General features: G+C 58.9%; 2 protein-coding genes and 1 long non-coding RNA gene across 23 annotated transcripts in view; 1 reads left to right on the top strand and 2 right to left on the bottom strand.

Moving 5' to 3' along the window:
• The first annotated feature begins 93 nt into the window (after positions 1 to 93).
• Positions 94 to 16,394, top strand: GOLGA2 (golgin A2). Of its 7 annotated transcripts, XM_026514057.4 has the most exons (27): positions 94 to 208; positions 1,674 to 1,796; positions 2,920 to 3,000; positions 5,790 to 5,906; positions 6,192 to 6,235; positions 6,356 to 6,419; positions 6,809 to 6,868; positions 7,043 to 7,123; positions 7,899 to 7,937; positions 8,212 to 8,274; positions 8,363 to 8,456; positions 8,555 to 8,661; positions 9,601 to 9,659; positions 9,913 to 10,054; positions 11,182 to 11,271; positions 11,386 to 11,493; positions 11,688 to 11,775; positions 12,143 to 12,480; positions 12,737 to 12,850; positions 13,509 to 13,754; positions 13,833 to 13,908; positions 14,148 to 14,236; positions 14,499 to 14,717; positions 14,809 to 14,911; positions 15,011 to 15,117; positions 15,195 to 15,345; positions 15,437 to 16,394. In XM_026514057.4, exons 1-27 carry the CDS (start codon positions 125 to 127, stop codon positions 15,658 to 15,660), a joined length of 3,111 nt encoding a protein of 1,036 aa, XP_026369842.2. In that variant the 5' UTR covers positions 94 to 124; the 3' UTR covers positions 15,661 to 16,394. The 7 variants fall into 7 exon arrangements, with proteins under 7 accessions (XP_026369842.2, XP_026369843.2, XP_026369845.1 ...); XM_026514058.4 differs by lacking the exon at positions 2,920 to 3,000; XM_026514060.4 differs by lacking the exon at positions 5,790 to 5,906.
• LOC123001891 (uncharacterized) lies at positions 1,985 to 6,960 on the bottom strand. Its single transcript, XR_007190936.2, has 5 exons — positions 5,984 to 6,960; positions 5,143 to 5,231; positions 4,100 to 4,337; positions 2,279 to 3,445; positions 1,985 to 2,170 (listed from the first exon to the last, which is right to left on the bottom strand). It is a non-coding gene; the product is annotated as an uncharacterized LOC123001891 (long non-coding RNA).
• A 659-nt stretch (positions 16,395 to 17,053) lies between the features above and the next one.
• DNM1 (dynamin 1) overlaps positions 17,054 to 24,680 on the bottom strand; it is a 44,817-nt gene continuing 37,190 nt past the window's right edge. For 4 of the 15 annotated variants that reach the window (XM_026514061.4, XM_026514064.4, XM_057313780.1 and 1 more), the window contains 6 exons: positions 24,234 to 24,345; positions 23,771 to 23,782; positions 23,247 to 23,417; positions 21,936 to 22,177; positions 21,352 to 21,567; positions 17,054 to 18,324 (listed from right to left, as the gene is read on the bottom strand). In XM_026514061.4, the coding sequence (XP_026369846.1) occupies positions 18,252 to 18,324; positions 21,352 to 21,567; positions 21,936 to 22,177; positions 23,247 to 23,417; positions 23,771 to 23,782; positions 24,234 to 24,345 (826 nt within the window). In that variant the 3' untranslated portion in view covers positions 17,054 to 18,251. Of the gene's footprint in view, positions 18,325 to 18,776; positions 18,779 to 19,210; positions 19,251 to 21,351; positions 21,568 to 21,935; positions 22,178 to 23,246; positions 23,418 to 23,770; positions 23,783 to 24,233; positions 24,346 to 24,680 lie in introns of those variants that run through there. The other 11 variants (XM_026514074.4, XM_026514075.4, XM_026514068.4 and 8 more) reach the window with 9 other exon arrangements.

The raw sequence follows: 24,680 nt of genomic DNA, 5'->3' as shown, positions 1-24,680 counted from the left end.
GAGCTTTGGGGCCACGCCCACCCAGCTGCTGCCTAGAAACTCTGGAGTCCCTCCTTTTCTGGCTCAGTCGCACATCGGCGCGGTGACTGCCGGAAGCAATTCCGCAGTGGTTGCCGGGATCTTGATGATGTGGCCCCCCCTTCCCCCTCCCCGTCCCGGGATGTCGGAAGAAACCCGACAGCTCAAACTGGCTGCGGCCAAGAAAAAGGTAAAACGTGCCGGGTCGCGACTCCCTGACCCAGCCAAAAGCCCCTCCGACCGCCGGGCCGTGGTCAGAGTCTGTGCTGCCCCTGAGGCACACAGGGCGAGCCCCTCGGCGCCCCTTGGCGCCCCCCCAAAGTCTTCTCAGCCAGTCCCGCCCCCCGGCAGCCCAGCCCCCGCCTTCACCCGTCGCCCCCGGGTAACTTTGGGCCGGTGACCCTCGGGATCCCCGCTCCGGGCTTGGCCCTCGCCTTCTGCCACCCAGAACCGGAGGACCTGGGCTCCCCTGGCCGGTCCAGGTCTCCGAGGACCTCGGTCCCGGCCCTGCTTTCCCCTCCCCCACCGCGGAGCGGCGATTCGGGCGTCGGTAGGGAGGAGTGGAATGTAGTTACGTCACAATCCCCCTCGGAACTGTCATTAGCGCCGCGAGCCCGGTGTTTGATCTTACTACCCAGTCCCCCAGTGTTTTCATATCCTTTCCGGTTTCTCTGGTCGCGGCACAAATTTCCAGCTTCAAGGGGCCTGGGGACTATGGGACCTAGGTGGAAGATGTTTCAGGAGCCCTTACTCTAGACTGTTCCCCATCCTTAGACGTTGACTTCACCAGTGATCGTGGAACATTGATAACACCTTGGTGACAATGGGGGAGAATGTGTTTTCTTTAGTATGGTTTCCTCCTAGGTTTCTACTGTCCAGAGAGACTTTCACATTTTAAATCTGAATTCTCTACCTCACACTTTAACTCCCTATGATTCTGGGACCAGAGTCCCCCTCAATCAGTGGTCTTTGGTGTGAGATCTGCTTATGGGGGGAACAGATCTCTGGAACCTGAACTTCACAGGTGGGAATCTTCCCCAAACCATCCTCTCAACATGGAGTGTTCTAAGTGCCACAGGATAATATGGGACCGAAGCATCAGATGTGCTTGATTCTCTTGAGAGAGAAAAGTCCTTTTATATTAATGTACCTAGGGATAACATTTGCAAAGATTTGTAAGATTATAATAGACTTCTCTCTGAAATAGTGCTTGGGTTGTCGTCCTCCTGTTACGTTCCCACATTCACTAGGTGTGTGCCTTCATTGCCTTCTGCCGTCAGGATACATCCATGTAAAAGTTTGATAAGTACTATTGTGCAGCTTTAACAGATGGGTAGGAAAGGACTCTGAAGTCTGATTACTCAGATGTTTACTTTCCATCTCCACCTCTGATTTTACCTCTTGGCACTTGCTGATTTCATGGCATAACACCAGAACTCGGAGTCAGAAGACTAAGTGTAAATTCTGTTACTGCACCCCCGCCTTTAACGCCATGTTGTCATTCCATATCTGCAGTCGCCGAGAATGACAACACCTTGTAGGGCTATTGGTGGCAATCAGATGGCAAAGATAGGAGTATATCATAAACTACAAAGTTGGTTGTGAATACAGGGGATTATAGTTCTCATGAGTCCCGCTGCTTTTCCTTTCCGCAGTTGAGGGAATACCAGCAGAAGAACAGCCCTGGTATTCCTGCAGGAGTGAAGAAGAAAAGAAAGATCAAAAATGGCAGTAACCCAGAAACAACGACTTCTGATGGTTGCCATTCTTCTGAGGATGTGAGTATTGGCTGGCCAGGCTCCTGGGACCAGGGGTACTTGAGGGACAAGTAGAGGGTGATGGTTAAGATTGTGGAAGAAGTATCAGGTACAGGTTTGAATCCTACCTATCCCTTTGCTGGGATAATGTCCCTGCTAGGAATATATTTCCACATCAGTAAAATTAGGGTAATGTTATCTTGCTTACACTTGGGACACTGGAATGAGATGGTTGATTTTTTTTTTTTTTAAGATTTATTTATTTTAGAGAGAGTGGGTGAGCAGGGGGAGGGGCAAAGGGAGAGGGAGAGAGAGAAACTCCTCAAGCAGACTCCTGGCTGAGCACAGAACCTGATGTGGAGCTCCGTCCCAGGACCCTGAGATCGTGACTTGAGCTGAAAGAAATCAAAGAGTTGGACATTTAACTGACTGAGCCACCCAGGCCTGGTACAGGGCCTGGTGCATAGGAAAGATTCAGTAAAGGGTAGTGGTATTTGACATACTGGTCTGGTGACTTTCCTCATCCCCAGCCTCAAAGGGGGAGCCAGGCAGTGAGAGCAGCCATGTGCCATCATGCTGTCCCTTTAGGAAGCACCAAAAGAGGCCTAGGGTGTAGCAAGGAGAGAGCCCCAAGCACTTGGGTTAGGTGACAGTGAGTTTGGAGTCCATCTTTGCCACTGACTTGCTGGGCGACCTCAGGAAAATCACTTCCTCCCCTGGGCCCAGTGGCCTCATCCGTAAGATGATATTGTTGGAGCAGATCAGTGTCTTTCAGACTTCTAGCTGGAGCCCCCTTTGTTCAAGCGAACCCTTCCTCGGAAGTCTGGTTTTTAAAATGGAGATGGCATTCTGTCAGATTCGTCCCCAGCATCCTGGGCCTGAGGAGCGGGGTCTCATGAATGTATTAAGAAAACCGCTGCATCAGGCCGGTGACTGCATTCTCTGTCTCGTTCGGGGGACCTTTCCCTCTGTGTACGTTGATTTCTGCCTCCAGCAAGGCAGCCAGTGGCCGTTTGGGAAGGCGGCCCAGGCCGTGGATTTGTTCCCTCTGTCTTCTCTTCTTCCTTTCCTGACTCTCTCACCTCTCTCTAAGCCACTTTTCTCTCTCCCCTTGCCCTTGTTTCTCCCTTCTCGCCTCCTGTAGATTCAGGACATTCTGAAGGTGCTGGTGTCCGACCTTAACCGCTCCAATGGGGTAGCGCTCCCCCCATTGGACAAGTGGCAGGTGAGGCAGTGCCGAGCCCCCTCTCTGGCTTGCTCTCTCCCGGCTGTGCATGCCCCAAGGCTTCTCTGGTTTGGGGGATACTTTGCCTCTGGCTTATTTTATGTTGCTGTCATTAACCTTCAGCCTGTTCATGTCTGCTTTTTTCACCTGCTTGGTTGGTTGGGTTGTTTTCCTTGCCCCGTAGCTTTTATCATCTTGAAGAAGGTGAGACACACCTTGAAGTTGAAAGGTGATTTGGGAAAGCTTCCAGAGCAGGAGAGTGGGATCTGGGCATTTCAAGCCTTGCGTATGAATACCCACTGGCGTGTCAGACTCAGAGAGATTAAATAAAAGCAAACCTTCGGGCTTGCCCTTTGGGCACCTGTCCCCAAAAGACCAATAGACCACATAGCAGTTTGTGCTGTCTTTGAATTGGATGAATTCACTTTGGTTTGAGAGTAGGTAACTGTAGGGTTAAGACAAAGGGAGTGTATGTTAGAGTTACAAGGATCGAGGTTATTTTATCGGAGGCATTAACTGAGCGACCAGGACATCCTGCCCCTGTTCTCTCTTAAAAATCAACTGGACACTTTGGCTGTGTATTCAGTGGGCCCTTGCTGGGGGAGGCAGTTGGCGAGGTGCTCAAGAAAAGAGGTGAACCAGGTCGAATGCACACTGAGGGCGGCAGACCCTCCTGTAAGAAGCAAAGGTAGAATGTGGCAACGTTCCGAGTGCCCAGCCGAGGGCGAGGTGGGTTCTGAGTGGACTCGAGACTGGTTTGAAGATTACAGGTGGGTAGCATTTATCCATACAGAGAGAGGGGAAAGTGGGAGTCCCAGGCAGAGGGAGGGTGGGATGCAGGTAACAGCCAGCATTATGAGCTCACAGAGCATCTCCCAGAAAGCCAGGGAGCCTGGGTGGGTTTTCTGGACGTGATGTTCGCACTTTGTCCTGGGACACTAGTCAGGCCAGGGGAGTAGGGCTGAGTACGGCCAGGTCCTGCAAGAGATGGCATGGGGAGAGAGCAGGGACAGAGCCCTGGCTGCTGGTGTGAGAGGCTTTCACTCACTGGGACCACTCACGCCTGGGTGGTCAGGGCTGTCCAGGTGCTTTGACTCACCTTGTGGGCTCAGAGGAGCTGCTGAGGGGCACGGGGAAGGGAGCGCAGGCCTAGAGGACTCCTGAAGCTGGTATTTGCACGGAGTTCGGAGATTCTGTGCCCGCATCCCTCTGTTGTCCTGGAAATGAAGACCCAGATCCTCCTTGTGGTTTTTAAATCCTGTCTGTGTCAGTGGCTGTTTCCCGCTTAAGTTTTCGTTCCCGCAATGCAGGCTTGTGGTTACAGATCCTGGACAGAGCTGATAGCATTTCCAGAAATGGAGAATCATGGAGAAATAAAATTTTAATGGAATGGGACCGTCGGGGGAGTGGAGAGTGATTTTTTAAATACTCCATACTTTTGCTATAAACCTAAAATTGTGAAATAACTTGATCATAAAATCGTCATGTTACATATATTTAAGTCCTCAGAAAATTACTTTTTTCCTTTTCTGAACGTTCTTGTGTCTAGTGCTAGGGATCCATGGGAACCCAGGATGCCAGGAGGCACCCAGAGCTTGCCAGGGCCCAGGGCTAGAAGTGCCCACCTCCCCCAAAGTCTCAAGCCCAGCCAGCTGCTGAGCCTCTGCTCTAACCTAGGAGATTCTGTTGACAGGTTGGCAAGGCAACGCCAGGTTCCAGGGTCAAAGGTCACAGCCTGGACAGTAAACAGGCAAATTGCTTGGTTCAGCCTCAGCTTCTCGGGCTCTGCAGCACTTGCTCTAAGGAGGGCAGTAGAGGTGACTTCTCAGAGGCTAGGGCTGTTCCTCCCCGCCCCGGCCTTGCTGGCCAGGCCTTGACTCCCTAGTGTGCGCCTGTCTTCAAACTCGAGCTTGTCTGCCATCTTCCCCAAGTCTGTGCTCATCTTTGCTCCTCATCAGACATTAGATCGTAGAGCCAGATGCTTGGACTGTGTCAGGCCTGAGCTTGGAAGGAGGCTGGGTGGGGCCCTGGTCAGGCAGGTGGGTCCAGGTGGGGAACAGGGAGCGGTTTCTGCATGACTCCTTGTCCCCAATCCCAGGATTGTTCTCCAGGATACCAAGAGTCAGAGGGCAGACATCTTACCTCTGGTTTCTCAGGTTGCTTCTCGGTTGGGTAGGAGTTTCAGAGCTAGGAGGTTGGGGTGGGGCCAGTGGCCGTGTTTTTCTTTTTACCTGCAGGAGTAAGGTGAGGCTTCTAGTTAGCTTCTTTCCCAGAAAAGGCCTGAATTGCGCAAATGCAGCGCGTAGTTGGGGATAGGAAGGGGAAAGGAAAAGAGAGCAGAGAGGAGGGAGGCAGATAGTGGCATTGACCACGTCCTTCATCACCAGCACCCTGTGCCTGGCAGGGGCCCAGGGTGAGGGTCACCCTGGCATTCCAGAAGAACAGTGCCTTCCTTCTCCCTGACTGGGGACACCTGTCTCCCACCTGCTGTGGATGCCACAGGTCAGAACCTGGTACTGTGTCTTGCTGAGCTCCACAGAGAACAAGGCCCTCATGTTCACGGAGGAGGTCGCGCAGACCCTGCTTTGAGCTTTGGCCGTCTAGAAGGCTGCAGAGCGGCCCTCAGCTTGGGCGAGTCATAGCCGCACTCCAGAGTGGCTCCCAGCATGTGTGACTGTCACTCTGACCACAGCAGCACCTGTCCTGCCCGCTCTGCACCCCTGCATCCATGGCAGCAAGGCGCCTTCTTACCCGCATGGTCCCTAACCCCCTGCTCTGTTCTGTGACAGACGCCCAAAGACCGCGCTGCTCCTGCCTCACCAACTTTTGATGACACCGTGTCACCTGGTGGTGTCCCTTCCCCCTGTGCTAGTCCCCCCCATGTCACTAGCATGGCATCAGTTCAGGTTTGTGCCTCCTCCCCCCTTGCCTGCCGCCCCACTGTATGTTCATCCCCCCCCCCCCCCCAGAGGACTGTGTGTACCTGCTTTGGGTCCTCTTCCCCTTTCTTCATGTAGCTTGGTTCCTAGAGCCAAGTGCCCTTTCCAGAGGACTGAGGCGGGAGGCCAAGACCAGGTCTTTCCTTGAAGTCTGGGGAGCTGGCAGGTTGTCAGAAGGAGCTTGCCTCCCCCCACCCCTGGGCGGTCTTACTAACAATGGAGTGACCACTTCATGTGTTTCTTTCTGAACAGAGTCAGGATGTAGAAAATGGCCCTTTCCTCATGGATGAAAACAAGTGAGTATCTCCTGTGGGGGCAGCAGTCCCTAGGCCGAGGGAGTCGAGGCAGGACACTGCCCGCAACCCCCTCTTTCCCATCGAACCTCCCGCAGCCCTGACTCCCCTGTTCGTCCCCAGATGTCTGTCATCTACCGAGAGCTTGCGACAACTTTCTCAACAGCTCAATGGTCTTGTGTCTGAGGTACCCCAGAACTTGAAACCCAAGGGGGTAGATGGCGGGGGCGGGGGGATGTGACAGAAAGAAACTGAGGCAGAGATTCCCAAGAGGGAGGGATGAGCCTGGGAGCAGCCAGCTGGCTGGGGAATGTTCAGCTCGGCAAGACTCCTCTGAGTCCTCTTTGAAGCTCCCCAGGTGAAGGGGTTGGGCCTCGAAGCTGGTTACATCATTTGACCCCTCCGCAGAAAGCACCGAATGAGGGCTGCCTGGGAGGGACGGGCGAAGGGGAGAGAAGCAGCAGGGGGAGCTGGCACAAAGGGGTCAGGCTGCTGACAGGCGGGACGGGGAGTCAGAGGGCTCGGGCACCGAGGAGGGCAGAGCGCACCTCCAAGCGAGCCTCTCATGTCTCCTAGTCTTCATCCTACGTCAATGGGGAGGGCCTGGCGTGCTCTGCTAACATGAAGGATTTGGAGGTAAGTGGGTCTAGACCCAGTGACCCTGCAGGCCAGCCCCCCCTCCCACAGCGGGGGCTGGGAGCCCCGCTGCCAGCTGAGACAGCCCAGACAGCCCCCAACCCTAATGACTGCTCTCTCTACCTCTCCCCCCACCCTCGTCCACCTCCTCCTCCTTCTGTGCATGCGCCTCAGAGCCGGTACCAAGAGCTCTCACTAGCCCTGGACTCCAGCAGTCTAACAAACAAACAACTCAGTAGCAAGATAGAGGAATTGGTAAGAGTCCAGTGGGGTCCCCTGATTCCACACTGCTGATCTGGGGCTCCAGCTGCTCCCTGGGGCTCTGAAGAAAGGGGCTGGGGGCCCCTGGTGCCAAGGGAGAATGGGGTGCCGGGGGGCCTGAGTCTCCGCTGGAGGGACCCCGGAGCACGGAGCATGCAGCATGGCTCTCTGTGGCTGCCCTCTTCGCCTCCTCTCTGTTCTCCAGACACCCCTGCTTGAGTCCTCCCCATCCTTGCCCCGGGGCTCCTGCGTCCGGGAGGAAGCACTGGCTTGACTGGTGCGCTTCGGCCCTGACTCAGCCCCTAATTTGCTCCATCTTCAAACTCGGATGAGTCACCTTTCCTCTCTGGGCTTCGGTTTCCTGAGGAGGTAGAACTGGAGGTGGCCAAGGTCCCTTTAACTCCTAGAATCAGGTCCTCCTTATTCCTGTATCAGAACCTGGCCTGGGGGGGCGTGCTCAGTAAATATTTGTCGAATGAACGCACCCTTCTGAACCACGAGCTGACAGAAGGGTAGTCTCTCGCTTCTCAGCTCCCATTTCTAGAGGTTTAGGTCCTTGTTCTTTCATCTGGGTCCAGACTCTCACTTGTGTAGCTGTGAGCAGAGCCACCCAAGACCCAGAGTCTCTTTCCTTGGGAGAGTCTGTCAGTTCATGTCCCCGTGAACTTGCCTTTAAAACCCATTCCTGGCCCCTGCCCATCCTCTGTCTTGGTGTGGGGACGGTAGTAAAGGGGGACAGACTGAGTTACCTTCCTTTGACTCTCCACAGAAACAACAGAACCAGGAATCTTTGGATCAACTGGAAAAAGTAACGTGATTTCTTTGCTGATGATGTGGGAGATGGTTTGGGAAGGATTAAGACATAGAGGCCCATTCTCGGTCTGCTCCTAGCCTGGAGGAATAAAGGGCCCCTCGTTCCCCACCCCCTGCCCACCCTCCCCTGCCCTTGCCCCCCCCACCCCCCCCATCTGGCCACATTGTTGAGCCTGTCCTGGGCCATCAGGGGCATTCTAGAAGCAGGTCCTTTGCTGTTTCATCTCTGCCTCCTCCCAGTCAGAGATGGTGTGTCCTTCTTCCTGCAGGAGAAGAAGGAGTTTGAGCAGAAGCTTGCAAAGGAACAGGGGTCTCTAAGGGAGCAGCTGCAGGTGTGTGGTGCCGAGGTCTCCCTCCCGCCCCCCCCCGGAAACGCTTCCTTCCCTCCTCTTCAGCGCCCCTTTGCCTTCTCTCCCAAAGGTTCACATTCAAACCATAGGGATTCTGGTGTCTGAGAAGACCGAATTACAGACAGCCCTGGCCCATACCCAGCAGGCAGCCAGGCAGAAAGCAGGTGGGAGTCTAGGCGCCCTCCCATCCCTCAGCCTGGCACGCTGGCAGGCCTTGGGTGGGATTCCTTCCTGAGTTCCATTTCGAACTCTGTCGTTGCAGGAGAGTCCGAAGATCTTGCTAGTCGCCTGCAGTCTTCCCGCCAGCGCATCGGAGAACTGGAGCGCACCCTGTCTGCTGTCTCCACACAGCAGAAACAGGTGGACAGGGTGAGCCCGGCACTGGACCCGTCCGCTGGAGGCGCAGCTTCCCCGACAGGGGAGGGGCCCAAAGGTCCCCTCTGCATGATGGCATGTCTTATTGCCCAAAGGGCAGCACGGGCTGTTTCTCGTTTCTCGCTGCTTTAAAGTGGTGTGGTTGCTAGAAGCAACGCAGGGCTGAGCTGGCTGTCTTGGGGGCAGTTGGCCGTGGTGAGGGCTGCTTTCTGGAGCAAGCACTGAATGCAGAGCCCAGACTGAGAGCCAGCCCCGCCCGTCACTGGCTGTGGGCCTTGGCCAAGTACAGGACAGTGTATGTTACCATTTGTGTAGGAAGGGAAGCGTGTGTGTGATAGCTAGAAGGTGTGTGCAGGGGTGAGGAACAGGGTAGCTGGGAGGCCTGTCAGCTCTGTACCTTCTGAGTGGTGGGCCTATGAATAGATCGTTCCAAGAAGAGACAGAAGATCACAATGCCAATGTAATTCCGCTCCTTGTGTCTGCTCCCCCACCGCAGGGAGAAAACGTGGGTAAAGAATCAGACAGACTGGGTGTTTAATTCCAGCTCTGTTGGGGATTGCAGGCCAACGACCTCACCTGTGACACTCTGTGTTCACCTGTAAAACAGACATAGTCGTGCCTGCCCCAAGCGGTGGTCACGAGGCTTGAATGCGACCCTTAGCCTGGCACCTGCTGACATGCTCCAGGGAAGGGTCAGTCACGACGCTGCTCGTGACTGATAGCAATGCCACCTGCTCCGTCGGGGCCTCCGCCGGCCAGCCATGAATCTCTCCCACCCTTACCGAGCTCTTGTCCGAGGCAAATGAGAACAGGGGCTTGGAAAGGCTTCGAATGGAACGTCAGGCGTGGCTGTGGAATAGTTACCGCTGCTAGTAGTCCGCCCGCCGCACCTCCCCCCTGCTCGTGTCTGACCTCGCCTTTCTGTGTTCGCAGCACAACAAGGACTTAACCAAAGAGCGAGATGCCCTGAAGCTGGAGTTATACAAGAACAAGTAGGACGGCTGGGGGCTGGGGGCTGGGGGCTGGGGAGCGGGAGGGGTGCAGGAGCCAGGGGAGGGGGTCGTACCGGTTAGGACACCAACCAAACCACTCAGGTCTCTCTGCCCTGCCACTGGGGACTCTGTTTCCCTGGGGTCCCTTCCGACGCCCCTGTTCTGTGGCTCTGTGGCCAGCGTGGCGGGTTGATGACCAGAGGGCTCCTTTCTGTTCTGTACCCGTGTCTTTCCTCGCTGCCTGTGGCCACAGCAAAACCAACGAGGACCTGAAGCAGCAGAACTCGGAGCTGGAAGAGAAGCTTCGCGTGTTGGTGAACGAGAAGGCGGGCATGCAGCTCAGGGTGGAGGAGCTGCAGAAGAAGCTGGAGATGTCAGAGCTGCTTCTGCAGCAGGTAAGGCCGGCGCCCCAGGGAGCCGGAGCGCCATCCGTCTGGGGCCTCGGCCTCCCGGGACTGTCGTGGGTGGCCTGTAGCCGTGAGCGGGGACATTGGATCCTCGTTTGGGCCCTGCCTTGGAATCCTGCTCGAAACATTGATCAAAATCTACAGGTCGGGGCCCGGCCCAGATCTGTGGAATCAGGATCTCAAGGATGGGGCTTTTTTATTTTTGTTTAAAGCGTCCTGGGTGAAAACCATTGTTGTGTAGGTGACAGGCACAAGGCTAGCCCGCGAGTCCGTCTGCTTCCTCTTGGAGGGTGGGCCACCAGGGTCAGAGAGCTCCCCTCCGTCTTCATACTGAGCCATACTCTGCCTTCATGTCTCTTCCCTCGGTGGGGCTCTTCCCTCCCGATCAACACAGGAAAAATCTCGTCTCTTTCCCAAGACAGACCTTCCAATACTCGGTGGTGGTGGTGGGGGGGGTTTCTGTTCAGATTCCTTGTTGCTCCCTCATCTTTTCCAAGCTACATAGCCCCAGCTGTTGCTCATGGGGGCTGCCACCCTCCTGACTGCTTTCTCCTGGATGGGACCCGATTTGTTAGGGCTCCTCTTATGGTCGGTCCCCCAGAGCGGAACATGAGTCTCTAAATTTGGTCTGGCCTGGGCAGCACACCGAGCTCTCTACCCATCTGCCCGTCTGGCCACCCATCCGTTCAGCCAGTGTTAATCGAGTGTCTCCTCTGTGGCCTGTCCCTGTGATGGGCAGTCTTACGATAAATGGCCTGCTAGAGATAGAAAGTGAGGGCCTGAGGTTGTCCTGAATTTGATGGACGCCTGGACTTTGTGCCCCGACCGCGCCAGTTCTAGGACCTGGATCAGTTTGTAGCCTTATCCAGTATAGCCAGAAAAGGATCTGGAAGGAGACACACCAGGTCAGGGGGACTGGGAGCTAGAGGAACACTTACAGTTACTCTAGTTAACAGAAGGCCCGTGGACGCACTACTAATAATGTGAGCAGAGAGATCTTTATCGATCCCGACTTGTACGTGATCCCAGCTTAGACCCTTTTGCGGGGAGGGGGTGGGGGCCTTGCGTGGAACAGCCTGGGCTCCCTATATCTAACCTCATCTCTCTTTCTCCAGTTTTCTAGTGAATCGAAAACCCCTGACAGCAGCCAGGAGTTACAGCAGGCCCTGCACGAGCGGGCACAGCTGGAGACCCGTATGGGGCAGGTGAGGCCTTGCAGAGCCGGGGCGGGTGGTGGTGGAAGGAGGATGACCCCCGGTGCCCCGGAGCCGGTGAGGTGCAGTGACGGCCCCTGCTCACCTCGGTGCCCCTTCTTGCAGCTGAGAGATACACTAAAGCAGCTGCAGCTGGAGAGAGACCAGTATGCAGAGAATCTGAAGGAGGAGAATGCCATTTGGCAGCAGAGGATGAAGCAGATGTCCGAACAGGTGAGACGGGACCTTCAGCCCCCCACCCTAGACACGTCACTTGATCTTTCCGGGCATCAGTAAAGCGGGAATCCTGTCACTTGCTGTGTGCAGCCAGAGGTGGCCGTGTGGTTTTTACGGGGGGAGGGGGTAGAGAGGCGATGTTCCCCCCCTTCCTGCCCCCCTGCAAGCCCCTCCCCCCGTGCTTTGGGCAGATGAACAAACTGAGGGAGGAGAAGGAGCACAGCGCGAATCAGGCGCGAGAGCTGGAGGCCAGCGTGGCCGAACTGAAGAGCCAGATAGGTGAGCGGGGCTGGAGGGGCTGGGAGTGGGATTAGTGGCAGAGGGCTGGTGAGGGTGCCTTCGAATGCCCGAGGATGTGGGTGGATGGAAGGGGACTGGGGCCAAGGGAAGGAGGTCTATACCAGGAGTTGGCCAGTCTGGATAGAGTGCCCCCTGGCCACCACCCAGCGTTGTCTTGAGCATAAAAACCTAAAGAACTCGATTCCAAAGTGTCTTGAAAGATTGCACGTCCCATGAGTGTGAGGGGGCTGTTAGCCGGGAAGCCAGGGTTTGGGGTGACGAGACCCAGTTAGGAGCTGTGGACCAAGAAGAGGGGTTTCTGAAGCCACAGAGGTGAGAGGCCCCTACTGTGTGCCCCCCCCCCCAGTGGTGCCTCCAGCCCCGGAGCCCCCAGCCGGGCCCTCGGAGGAGGAGCAGCGGCTGCAGGCGGAGGCCGAGCAACTACAGAAGGAACTGGAGATCCTGGCGGGGCAGCTGCAGGCTCAGGTGAAGGACAACGAGGGTCTGAGCCGCCTGAACCAGGAGCAGGAGCAGCGGCTGCTGGAGCTGGAGCGCGCCGCCGAGTGTTGGGGGGAGCAGGCAGAGGAGCGCAAGCAGATTCTAGAGACCATGCAGAACGACCGCACCACCATCAGCCGCGCGCTCTCCCAGAACCGCGAGCTCAAGGAGCAGCTGGCCGAGCTGCAGAACGGCTTCGTGCGGCTGGTGCGCGGCCCTTCCCCCCTGGCCAAGTCCAAGTGCGGGGCGAGACACTTAACCCCCCTGGGCCTCTGTCTCCCCGTCTGTAAAATGGGGTGGGCGGCTATGGACCCCATGTGACACGGTCCCCGTGGAGGCAGAGGAGTGGGGGCAGGGGACTTTCCCACCTGCCACCACCCTTCCCTGGGCTGTGGGAGGCGGACAGCACATCCTGGGGTCTCCAGCCGCACCAGGTGGCCGCTGACCCCTCCTCTCCGTCCAGTCCAACGAGAACATGGAGGTCACGACCGCGCTGCAGTCGGAGCAGCACGTCAAGCAGGAGCTGGCCAAGAAGCTGGGCCAGCTGCAGGAGCAGCTGGGGAAGCTGAAGGACACGGTAACCCCCGCGCCCGCTGAGGAAGCCAGGGGCACAGGCACCCGCCTGGAGGGTGGGAGGCTTGGCCGGGACAGGCGGCTCGGCCTGGGGGTGGGGAGGGGAGGCACTTGGCGCCGGGGTCCCTTCCCCGCCTGCCTGTGGCGCAGGCTCCTTGTCGCGCCCTGCTGTCTGACTTTACGAAGCGGGTAGCTCTGGGGGCCGAGGGTCATCGCCCGGGCTGGAGACCTCGAGCCCCTCGCCGGAGGGCAAGAGATGGCGTGCCGTGGGCAGCTTCTCGGATTCAGCCCTGGATGCTGCCCCCAGCTCCACTGGTCACTGTTCCCTTCCCATGTCTCAGCCTCGGTGTCCTTAGTCTAAGAGGGAGATGAGCATTTCGCTCCCGGAGGTGTTGAGGATTAAGGGAAAAGCATTGCCTGTCAAGTGCTTTGACCTCCCACTAAAGTTGAGACAGAAGGTGGTCATGAGGTGTGGGGCTCTGGGCAGGGGGGCCGCCACTTCCGGTCCTGGAGCGCCGGAGCCAGGGGCCCAGGCGGACCAGGCAGACGGCAGAGCTCCCCCCGCCCCATGCCCACCCTCCCCAGCCTGGACCCCCCCATGCCCACCCTCCCCAGCCTGGGCCCCGAGTCCCCCACCGGCCTGATGCCAGGGTCTTCCGCAGGTGGAGCTGAAGAGCCGGGAGGCCGAGAGCCTGCAGCAGCAGCGAGACCAGTACGTGGGCCACCTGCAGCAGTACCTGGTGGCCTACCAGCAGCACGTGGCGGCCTACCAGCAGCTGGCTTTGGACAAGGAGATGCTGCACAAGCAGGTCCTGCTGCAGACAAAGCTCATGGACCGCCTGCAGCACGAGGATGTGCAGGTCAAGGCGGAGGCCGAGAAGGCCCGCCAGGAGTTAGAGGAGACCCAGGTGAGGGGCTTCGCGTGCCGGGCCCCGAGGGGAGGGCCTGCCGCCTGGGTCCCTTCTCACTCTTTGCTGGCCCCTCAGGGACGCCTGGAAGCTGCCACCCAGCAGAACCAGCAGCTCCAGGCCCAGCTGAGCCTCATGGCTGTGCCTGGGGAAGGTAAGTGGGAGTGCCCGGGGGAAGAGGACAGAGCCCAGGAGGAGGGTGACTTTGAGCAGCACGGAGCTGAGTGCGGAGGGACCTTTAGGACGGCGACTCCTCCTGCTTGGGGGACGGGCTGCTGGCCCGAGGTCGCACGGGGCAGGGCGGGGCCGGGCCCGGGCCCCAGCTCGCTCTCCCTGGCCCGCTCCACCTCCCCTGTTGGGTCGTCTGAGGACCCTCCCCGGCTGCCCCGACAGGAGACGAGCTGGACAGTGAGGAGAAGGACGAGGAGGCTGCCCGGCCAAAGCCGAGCATGCCGGAGGGCCTGGAGAGCCCAGAGGCCATGGTGAGCGGAGCCCCGTCGTCACCCCTTCCTTCCCTGTCGCCCCTTCCTGCTTCCCTCTGTGGTCCCCCCCATCCTTCTTACCTCTGGGTTTGCCTCCCTCGATTTCTTATGACCCCCTCACCCCTGGGAGCCAGTGGTCAGCCACTGAACCATCCTTGAGCCACAGGCGTGCCTGCTGAGGCCGGGAGAGGAGGAGCTCCCCTCTGCCCCTCTGCCCACCTGGAGCACCCCACGAGAGCACACGCGCACGTCTTGCCCGCAGGTGGCGTATTTTAACTCGGCCTTAGCCAGCGCCGAGGAGGAGCGGGCACGGCTGCGCCAGCAGCTGAAGGAGCAGAAGCTGCGCTGCCGGCGCCTGGCTCGCCTGGCGGCCCCGGGCCCGCCTGCACCAGAGGAGGAGGCCCCGGCCCCCGGGAGCGGGGATGGCAGTGTGCCTGGGGAGACCCACCGGACCCTGCAGGCGGCCATGGACAAGCTGCAGGTGAGCCAGTCTCCGCGCGCTTGGCCCGGGGCGGGGTGGGGGGGGGTGGAGGGCGGGCGGCCCGGCCCTGACCCCGCTGCTCTGGCCGCAGAACCGCTTCACGGGGCTCATGCGGGAGAAAGCGGATCTGCAGGAGCGGGTGGAGGAGCTGGAGCATCGCTGCATCCAGCTTTCTGGAGAGACGGACACTATTGGTGAGCGGGAGGCCAGCGCCCGGGCCGGGGCGGGGGCGCAGCTCTGCGATGGGGCCGAGAGCCTGAGCGTCGTGCGTCTGCCCGCCCGCCCGCCCGCAGGAGAGTATATCGCCCTTTACCAAAGTCAGAGGGCAGTGCTCAAGGAGCGCCACCGGGAGAAGGAAGAGTACATTAACCGGCTGGCTCAAGACAAGGAGGAAATGAAGGTGGGGGCCCCGAGCGTCCCTGGGAGTGGTGCGGGGCAGGGGTGGGGTGCACGGGGGCTCAGCGCCTCTCCCTCCAGGTCAAACTGCTGGAGCTGCAGGAGCTGGTGCTCCGCCTGGTACAGCGCGGCGAATGGCAGGGCAAGGTCCTGGCCCCTGCCCAGAACCCTGCTGGGGAGCCCACTGCAGCACCCCCAGCCCAAGAGCTTGGCGATGCCAATGGCCAAGGGGGTGAGTAGAGCCCTCGGGGGCGGGTGGGTTGGGGGGGCGGTGGGAAGAGCTCGCACAGCACTCAGAGCCCTGCCTCTCTCTCCCCCCAAAGATCTTCGAGAGGTGAGCCTCACCGACAACGATAATGCGGCACCTCCCCAGGGAGAGGCCCTGCAGGGCCCAAGTGCCCTCGAGAACCCCACCGCACAGCAGATCATACAGCTGTTGCGTGAGATCCAGAACCCCCAGAAACGCCCAGGCTTGGGCAACAACCCCTGCATCCCCTTCTTCTACCGGGCTGATGACAACGACGAGGTGAAGATCATGGTGGTCTAGGAGCCCGTCACCAACAAGCAAAAGCTGAAGAAATGGGGCCGGGGGCTCTGCCCCCACCCTGTCCCTGCCACCCTCTCATTCCTTCCCAAGCACCCTTTTGTCCCTACACTAGCAAGATAGGACCCCTAAAGGGGTATGATAAGCCCCCTAATGGGGGGAGACAAATAGGTACAGACCCCCTTGCCACCTTGGCAAGCGCTGTACCTTTATATCTGGACTATTCATGGTTCCAGAAAAACAAAGAGCCAGAGGCTCAATAAATATATAGTTTATTTAGGAGGCTCCCTCTCTTGGGGAGCAGGGGCTCCCTGGTGACCTCCTCACCCCCACCGAGCAGTCCTTCATTCAGAGGGGCTCACGCATCCTCTATTCAGAGGCACTTTGGGGCACAAGTGCCCCCCTGTCCGGCGAGACAACTGGGCAGCACTCTCCCAGGCCTCTCTGAGGCCAGGCAAAGGCATAAGCTGGTGGCGGGGTGGGCTCCCTCCTCAGTGTACATACCGTACTCATGTAACATTTTGTATATTCTGGGGATCAGGCAGCCCCCTGTATCATAGCAGAGGTTGGAGCTGGCAAATGGGGAGGAAGTTCTATTAAATATTGGGGAACGGGGAAACTTATTTATTGATAGCATAGGACAGAGGAAGACAGAAGAAGGAGGCGGGGACGGGGTTCTGCCCTGGTGATTCGACTCCTGTTTGCTTTTTATTTCGAAATAAATGGATTTAGCCATACCGCTTGGCCTTGTGTGCGTCTGTTTCCAGTCCTGGCCACTAGGTGCTGGGCTCTGTGCTGTGGGCACGGAACAGGGAGCAGATCCTGCCAGCAGAGGGCAGGCTTCTGGATTGTGAGAAGCCCCAGTATGTCCGAGCCTGAATGGAGCTGTTAGACCTGGGCCAGGCCTGTCACCCCCATGCTGCTTGGGGAAGCCTGGGGGATCCCAGGGGCCCTGTGCTGGGACTCTAAGGGGGCATTCCTGTCCTAATGGCCCAGAGGCTCAGAGACCCCGAGGCCTCATCTAATCCTGGCGAGAGAAAACAGGGTCCCAGCCCGCAGGAGTGCTGCCTTCCAGTGCGGGCAGTTTCTGGCCCATCACCCTGCCCCTCTGGGGGCCTGTTGTCCTGTCCCTCCACAGTGCGTGCCAGTGCCCCCAATCCTCCCTCCAGGCCGAGTCGGTGCCCCTGCCCCCTAGTGGGCAGAGCAGGCTTCCCAGGATGAGAACCCCTGAACTCCCAGGTGCTTTCCCAGTAGGCCTTGCAAAGGGTGGGGCCTTTTCTCGCCACTCCTTACAGCACCCTAGCAATGGCTGGCCCCTTCCCCACCCCTGCATCCCAGTGTTTAAGTCTTCCCCTTCCCCTGAACTCCACAAAGAACACAAGCCGGCAGAGGGCAGTTTCCCATCGTCCAGAAATGGGTTTTATTCTCAGCCAAAAGACAGCAAGACCGGTGGAAGACAGCCACACAGCTGCCAGGACAGCGCCCCCGGGCTCGAGCGGGGGAGGGACGGAAAAGTGGCTGTCCACAGGCCGGGCATGACAGGGAGGCTCATCAGAGGTGGCACACGTTGGAGAGGGGGATGTCAGGGTGACCGTGTTCCCTGGTAATTGGGCCACAAGACTCCTCAAGGACAGCATGGTGACTGATTCCCAACACTAGAGGCGAGGCTGTGGCGGCCATATATGTGTGTGTGTGTGTGTGTGTGTGTATATATATATGAGTATTTATAGTTATTTATAGAATGGGGTAGGAGCAATACCACAGAGGGGCACAAGTTTTCACCAACATCACGCCTGGATGTGTCAGCTCACCACTACAACAGACTAAGTCACAGATGAAGGGGGGGCTTTGGGGCTGGGGAGCCACTGTCAAGTCACAGAACAGCCATCCAGGCAGGCTTGGAAAGGGAGGTCTCCGAGGAATAGAGGGATCTGGTTAGAGGTCGAAGGGGGGCCTGGGGCTCTCAGGACGGGATGGACTTGCCTGACCCGATCGGCTGGCAGTTGGAGAGAAAGCAAAGAGAGAACGGAGAGAAGGAGGGAGAGAAGTGGTAAGGCAAGGGCAGCCAAGACCGGCGGGGCAGGAGCGGTGGGTGGGCAGGGGGAGAAGACGAAGCTGAGGGTGGGGGCGAGGGTTCTGGAATGGAGGAGAGAGAAAGGGAAGGCGGGAGGAATTGGAGGTGGGTGGGGGCCACAGCTTCCCAGGGGTCTGGTGGGGGGAGGCCGGGGCGGCCCTCCCCTTGCCACGCACGCCGGTCTCTCATACACCACCAGGCAGTGCACCCACAGCTCCAGGCACATGCTCGGGGCCCCCTGCCTTCCCTCTTTTCCGGCCCCCCCTGTCTTGCAACGTACTGGCCCGGGGCCATCCCTAGCCTCGGAGTGTGGGGCCGCGAACCCCAGGCCACAGCCACCAGTCCTCATGGAGAGAGACAGGAGGAGAAAGAACACTGTTTGAACCAGGAGGGCAAAGCTAAAAGGATGGCTGGAGGGGGCACTGGAGGCCCCTCTGGGTGGACAGAAAGCCCGGAGTCCTCAGAAGGGACCCTGGGGAGGCAGGGAGGTCAGGCAAGCCGGATGCCAACGGCCACAGGCTTATAAGTCTAAGAGGGGAGCCTCAGCTGGTCGGGGGACCACAGGTCGCGTAGGTGAGGCTGGGCCCTTCCTGCTGGGGAAAAGCAGAAGAGCAAGAGTCAGCGGCAGGGACAGAGTGGCAGGTGGGTCGCTGGGCCACTGTGCGGCCCAGCCAGGGTGGGACTCAGAGAAGCTGACTCGCCTAGGTCGGTGGACATTGGCGTCCCCTTGGCTGAAAAGTGTAGGTCACCCCAGGAGCACCAGGCCCCAGGCCCATGAGCCCGTGAGCTGGCTGCGGCGCTTCATCTGGGGTTGAGGACACAGTCGTTTGTCATGCCTTCACAGGCATGACAATACCAAGGAGGGAGGGAGATGGCCTGCATGACCCTGCCTCGCCGGTGAGCTGTGGACAGGGCCCTCCGACTTTCCGAAAACAGCAACTGACCAGAGCCTTCGCCCCCAGATGGCTCCTCAGCTGCTGGCACGAGAGAGCAGGTGCGGCCCTGACCTCCTCTGCCCTATCACGGCTCTGGCTCCCAACAGCACGGCTCAGATTGGGGAATGAGTGTGGCACCCCCAGGACGAAGTTCCAAGGCCTCTGGCTGTCTGAGTCCAGCCCCACGCACAACCCCCTACGAGTTCCCTGCTTCTACACCATAAACCATGAGCTCTCTGCCCTCTGATGGCTCCCGAGAGCACCCGTGTCTGCCAGCTTGGGCGCGGAGCCTGTCCCAAGAGCTCCCCAGGCTCAGCCATGGAGGTCCTGAGCAGTGGCACTGAGTCCCGAGGCTCGCTGAGAGGGAGGTGAGAGAGCCAGCTGGCAGCGAGGACAGAAAGAGGAAAGAATAAGTCTGGAGCTGCAGAAGGGAGAGGGATTGGAGCCTGGCTCTGAGGTCCCCGGTGCGCCCCCCAGTGTGGAGCTGGTGCAGCGGGGGGTAGACGCACGGTTCATGCAGCAGGCAGAGAGGCATGTATGCACCTACCGTGGCTGACGCTCCTCAGGGGTCACTGATAGTGATTCTGAAAGACAGCACGAAATCAACATGGCAGTTCACACACACGGACGGGGCAGGCCTGGGGGTGGGGTCACGCACACGCACACGCCCGGGCGTGCACACACATGCTGGGAGGCCCCACGGCCCCGCATGCACACACTGACACACATGCCCACAAACAACACGCACACACCTCCCCCACCTCCCGCTGCCCAGCACCCTCACTGGCCGGCACGTGCAGCACGGACCCGGGGCATGCTGCCACTCGGCACATTGAAGCACACGCGTGGGCTGAGTCACAACACAGAAGCTCGCCCATACACAGGATGCATTTGCACCAGCTCCCTGCACACTCGTGCCCGGCGTGCTCAGAGGGCCACCTGCAATGCTCCATAAGGGACGGGTCTTGCTTTCTTAGGGTCCAGCTGCCATTTCTCTGCCCGAGAACCTTCCATGGCTCCCTAGTCCCCACAGCATTGAGTCCCAAGAAGACAAAGTCTTCTGTGAACTTTTAAGGTTCTGCAGCCTGCCCCACCGAACAGGGCAACCTTCTCTTATTCTTCCTCCTTCTATCTGCATTCTTCTCTCACCAGCGGCTCTCCTCAATGCATCCCACGCTAAACCTTTGCCCGCACCGCCGCTCCGTACCCAGATGTCCCTGACTCCTCATCACCTGAGCCTTATCTCAATCAGCCCCCAGACCTCCCCCAGGTCAATCTGTCTTAAAGCTTCCCAGACTGTTCTCTTCCCCGAGGCAGGGCTGGGACTTGCCAAGCTTTTCCTGTGCGTTAGCAAGACTGGGGTTAGAGCAGGCGCCAAATCTTCCTCTTCCCATATGTCACCCCTCAGCACAGCCCTGGGCGTGTCGAATACCCTTAAGAATCTGCACTCACAAGGGAAGTTAGCAAAGTGCTCCTATAGCCACATTTGCAATGCATGAAGCTTCTCTACAGTCACTGTCTCCCTTGATCCTCACACCAACCCTGGGAGAAAGGCAGAATGTTAAATATCATGTGGTAGAAGGGAAACTGAGGCCCTGGAAGGGAAAGTCACTTGCCTAAAGCCCAGGATGAACCTCTGGACTCCAATCCCGTGTTCTTGACCAACACCACGCTACCTGCTTTACCCCACCTGCTTTGGTCATCAGATCACCGTGGAAACAAGTCCCCTCTCTGCTTCATTTGGGGTTCACAGAGGCTAGACCCATGAAGGCTAGGCCCTACCCTCCAGCCATCTGGAAACACAAGTGGAGGCTATTGGTCTGATGTGTTCTTCCTCAAGGAACGTGGCCAGTGGAAACAGGGACTGAGACATCAGAATGAGCTTCCTTGAAAAAGGGTCATGAATCAAGAAGGCAAATCCAAGGGATGAAGTAGAAGCCTTTTCCTTGGAAATCTCTGGGGATGGGGCAGCCTTCACCCTCTCCTGCCCCAACACCCACCACGTTGGCCCAGGCCAGGCAGGGCCAGAGACAGGGCCAAAGAAGAAAGCCATTAGACTGTCCCATGGTTCCCAGTCCCCTTTCCCAGCTGCTCCGTGTCCTAGCCCATGCCTGGATGCCATTCTTACACTCACACTCGTGTGCACGCCCACACACACATCACACACCTTGCTGATCAGTCACAGCCTGGCCTCTGTTCCTGTGGGCCAGAGGCCAGACAACCCCTGGGACAGCTCAAAGAGTCAGGACTCAGAGTAGCCCTGAGTGTAGTGAAAAACTCCACATCTGGAGGGGATCTGGGTTTAGAGATCCCCAGACCTGAGGTAGGTCACTAGTGGCTGGGAGAGAGAAGTTGAGGGCTGAATGGAAAACGGAGGAGAGCGAGGAGAAAGGAGGAGGAATGCAATGTGTGGGAGAGAGAAGTGAAAAGGGAGGGAAGCGCCATGCAAGTGCTGGGAAGAAGGGGGCAGGTGGGATGGGTCCCACGGCCCCCTCCCCAGAAAGGACCACCTCCGGGACTCAGCGCTCCCTGGGGGGCAGGCTCCGCCAGCCCTCAGCCACACGTCCGGTGGCTCCGGCACCCACGGTCCGAGCGCCCTGGATGGAGAGGGCCGGCTCTGGCCACACCTCCCTCCGGGCTACGCCCGCCCGGTGGCCTCTCCCACCGTATTCCGCCCCTACTCACCTGGGGACCCCGGGTGGGGCGCGGTTGGGGCGCGAGGGCACCTGGGGGGGAGGGCCGAAGGGGTCAGGGGAAGCCCCCGGCCTGGAGGGCACGGGGGGCGCCCCCCCCAGGGCGGACCCAGCAGGCGGAGGCCCAGGAGCAGGGCCCCGCGACCCGGGCCGGGCTGGGGGCACGGCGGGGGCTCGGCGCTGCGGCGTGGGGCTGGACGTGGGTGACCTGCGGGCGACAGGGCGCGAAAGATACGGAGGGGAGAGATGAGCAGCTCCGCCCCACCCTGAGGCCCCGCCCCAGCCCAGCGCCGGTCACGCCCATGCGCGGAAGCCCCACCCCGCCGCGCCCTACTTGTTCCCGGAGTTTAAGCCCCGCCTCCGGTGGCTCCAAAGTTCCAGCTCCACCCAGCCCCGCAGCCAGCGCTCCACGGCAAGCCCCGCCCCGCAATAAGCACCGCCCATTTCTAAAGCCCCGCCCCCTGCTCCAGGTGGGAGCCGTTCCGGTGACGCGGGCGCGCCACTGCCCGGTCCCGGCCCTCCTCCCGCGGGCCCCGGGCTGGGGGGCTTTGGGGCCGTGGGGGCCGGCCCTGGTACCTGCGTCCGGCCGGTACGCTCTGCACCTGCAGCCAGGAGTCGTCCACGGGCGGGGGCATGGGCGTGCTGACAGTGGTCGTGTTGATGTCGCCGATGATGCTGAGCGCCTCCTTCAGCGCGTGGTACATGCGCAGCATCTCGTCTCGCCGCTGCGCCTGTTCCGCCGACTCCTCCATCAGCGTGTTCTGGTCCCCGCACGAGTACAGGTTGGCCAGCAGCTCCGAGAAGATGAACTCCTTCGTCTGTGGGCGCGCGAACAGAAGGACGGGCTGGGACCTGACGCCTGTACCACTCTGACCGCCCCGCGGGACTGTACGCTGGACTGGGAGCTGGGGGGGAGGGGTGTCCTGGCTTTGCCACCGCCTGAACTCGGAGATCTCCCCCGCTTCCCCGCCCCCATCCTTGTCCTTTTCTCAGATGGTCCAGAGAGGAAAAGTGACCTGTCCAAGGTCATAGATATGGGAAGGCACCCAGGGCCTATCATGCAACCAGGACCCCTAGTTACTCGGCTCTGTTTCAGCCTCAGTTTCCCCATCTATAAAATGGGGTCGTTAGTTACACCCTTTCCGAGGACTTGCATGCTCCACAGGACCAAAATAAGGTAGATGACAGTTGAAAATTTTCTGAGCCCTTGAGTAACAGGTGTAAATGCGTTCCTCGATTGGGTGCAATGTGAGTCTCTGCGTGTAGGCAGTGGGTTAATGTGCTCCTTATACTCCGCAGGTGCTACCTGGCCCAGGTTCTGGGGTACTGGTGGAGGGGTTCTGAGGTTTCTACGCCGCAGGCCTGTGTCTCACTTATGCGTCATTCAGATACGTGGTGAGCACCTGCCATGTGCCAGGCACTGTGTTGTTCTGCGCTTTATACTCCTTTCCTCCTCGACTCTATTATTTTATTATCCATATTTTTACATATGGGGAAACAGAGGCTCAGAGAGGGTAGTGTTCTGAAAGTCAAACAGAATCTGTGGCACAGCCAGAATTCAAACACAGTTCTAATCCTCTGGGGGCCGTGCTGTTTCATTGAGCCACGGGTGGTGGGGGTTCTGTGGGGTGTGCATTTCAACACGTGGTCTGGGAGTTCTCAAAAGGTGTGATTCTTAGTTCCTTTTGGGTAATGTTTAAGCATGTTCGGAACAACTTGGGTATGTGACCGCGATGTAATATACAAAGCTCACATTATATTTCTTTTGGACAGCTCTGGTGTGGACCTACACCTGCCTCGCTAGCCCTGATCCCAAGGGACTGGCCTGTGCCTGCCCCAGGCCAACCTGGCCGCTGCCTCCCTGCACCCACGAAGGGCTGTACCCACATTGTTGATCATGAGGTGCATGATGGTCTTTGGCATGAGGTCCCGCACGGTCTTGTTCACAATGGCCATGTATGAGTCCACCAGGTTCCGGATGGTCTCCACCTGCCGCTCTAGCTGCGGGTCCATGGAGTGCATGAAGCTGTCTGAGCCGTTCTCCTCAGTCTCGCTGGCCTGCCATTGAGAATAGAGGGCATCAGGGTGGCTGGGCCCTCGCAGCCAGGTTCCGGGCACCCCCAGGGTCTCGGCCCCTCCACGGGTGCCTGGAACACTGCCATACAGAGAACGGACGCGGGCTCCCCCAGACGCTCTGTATCTGCGCTCTGCCCACCCCAGTGCCTCTTAGGACCCCAGACCCTCATTTAGCCTTATCTCGGCTCTCTGTCTAGTGCCTAGAATTTGCCTCAGTTTCCCAGTCCATCAATTAGGAAAGACCTTCCAAGGTCCCTTCCTGATGCTAAAGACCTGGCCAGAGGGGCTGCCAGGCTGGAGACACCTGGCCGAAGGCGAGGGAGGGCCACACTCACTTTCTCCTTGTCCTGGAAGGCCCACACCAAAGCCATAGAGGTCACGACACCAGCATGGCCACCGCCACCGCCACCGCCGCCACCAGCAAGCACAGCCGAAGCAGACACACACAGAAAGGAAAAGGCGCGTGAACCCAGGGCACTCTACCCCAACTCTAAGGCAACTCCAGACATCACCACAGTGAAAGAGAGAAGGAAAGGGAAGGTAGCTACAAAAAGCCGCCATGATATGAAGGGGGTGTCGGAAATGCCATCTGTGGCAGACGAGGGTCACGAGAAACCGGCTTTGGAGGACAGGAGGAGGCTTAACTCTGACCCCACCCCAGCGCAGGCAGGGGGAGGATCCATGCTATTTCTGAGCCGCACAGGGCTCGAAAATGTGACATGACTTGGCATCACTGAAGATGGTGACCCAGGGCCCTCTATTGGAAGTCGCTTGCCCCCTCCCTGCCCTGCCTCTCACCCCGACACGCTCAGGATAGACGCCAGCCCTGAGGAAGGAGGCCTTCCAGCTGTCCACCTCCTCCTGCGTCTCGCAGGCCAGTTCCAGCTGCCGGTAATCCTTGTAGACATTCCTGCAAGACAGCCCGGCGGTGAGGCGAGAAGGGTGACGCCCATTCACGCAGGCGGGTAAGGGCACGCACGGATCGGGGGTATCATGCCCGGGGGCCCGGCCTGGCTTTCTCATTTCCCAGCTGTCCTGCCCTGAGCAAGTCCCCTCCCCTGCCAAGCTTCAGTTTCCTCGCCTGGAAGATGGGTTAATAAAACAACTCCTGGGACGCCTGGGTGGCTCAGTTGGTTAAGCATCTGCCTTCCGCTCAGGTTATGATCCCAGGGTCCTGGGATCGAGTCCCACATTGGACTCCCCGCACTGCGGAGAGCCTGCTTCTCCCTCCCCCACCCATCTCTC

The sequence above is a fragment of the Ursus arctos genome, unplaced genomic scaffold (genome assembly GCF_023065955.2).
Source record: "Ursus arctos isolate Adak ecotype North America unplaced genomic scaffold, UrsArc2.0 scaffold_18, whole genome shotgun sequence".
NCBI classification, from domain to species: Eukaryota; Metazoa; Chordata; class Mammalia; order Carnivora; family Ursidae; genus Ursus; species Ursus arctos.
The sequence above is the reverse complement of the archived record's forward strand: the minus strand, read 5'-3'. Positions and strand labels throughout refer to the sequence as shown.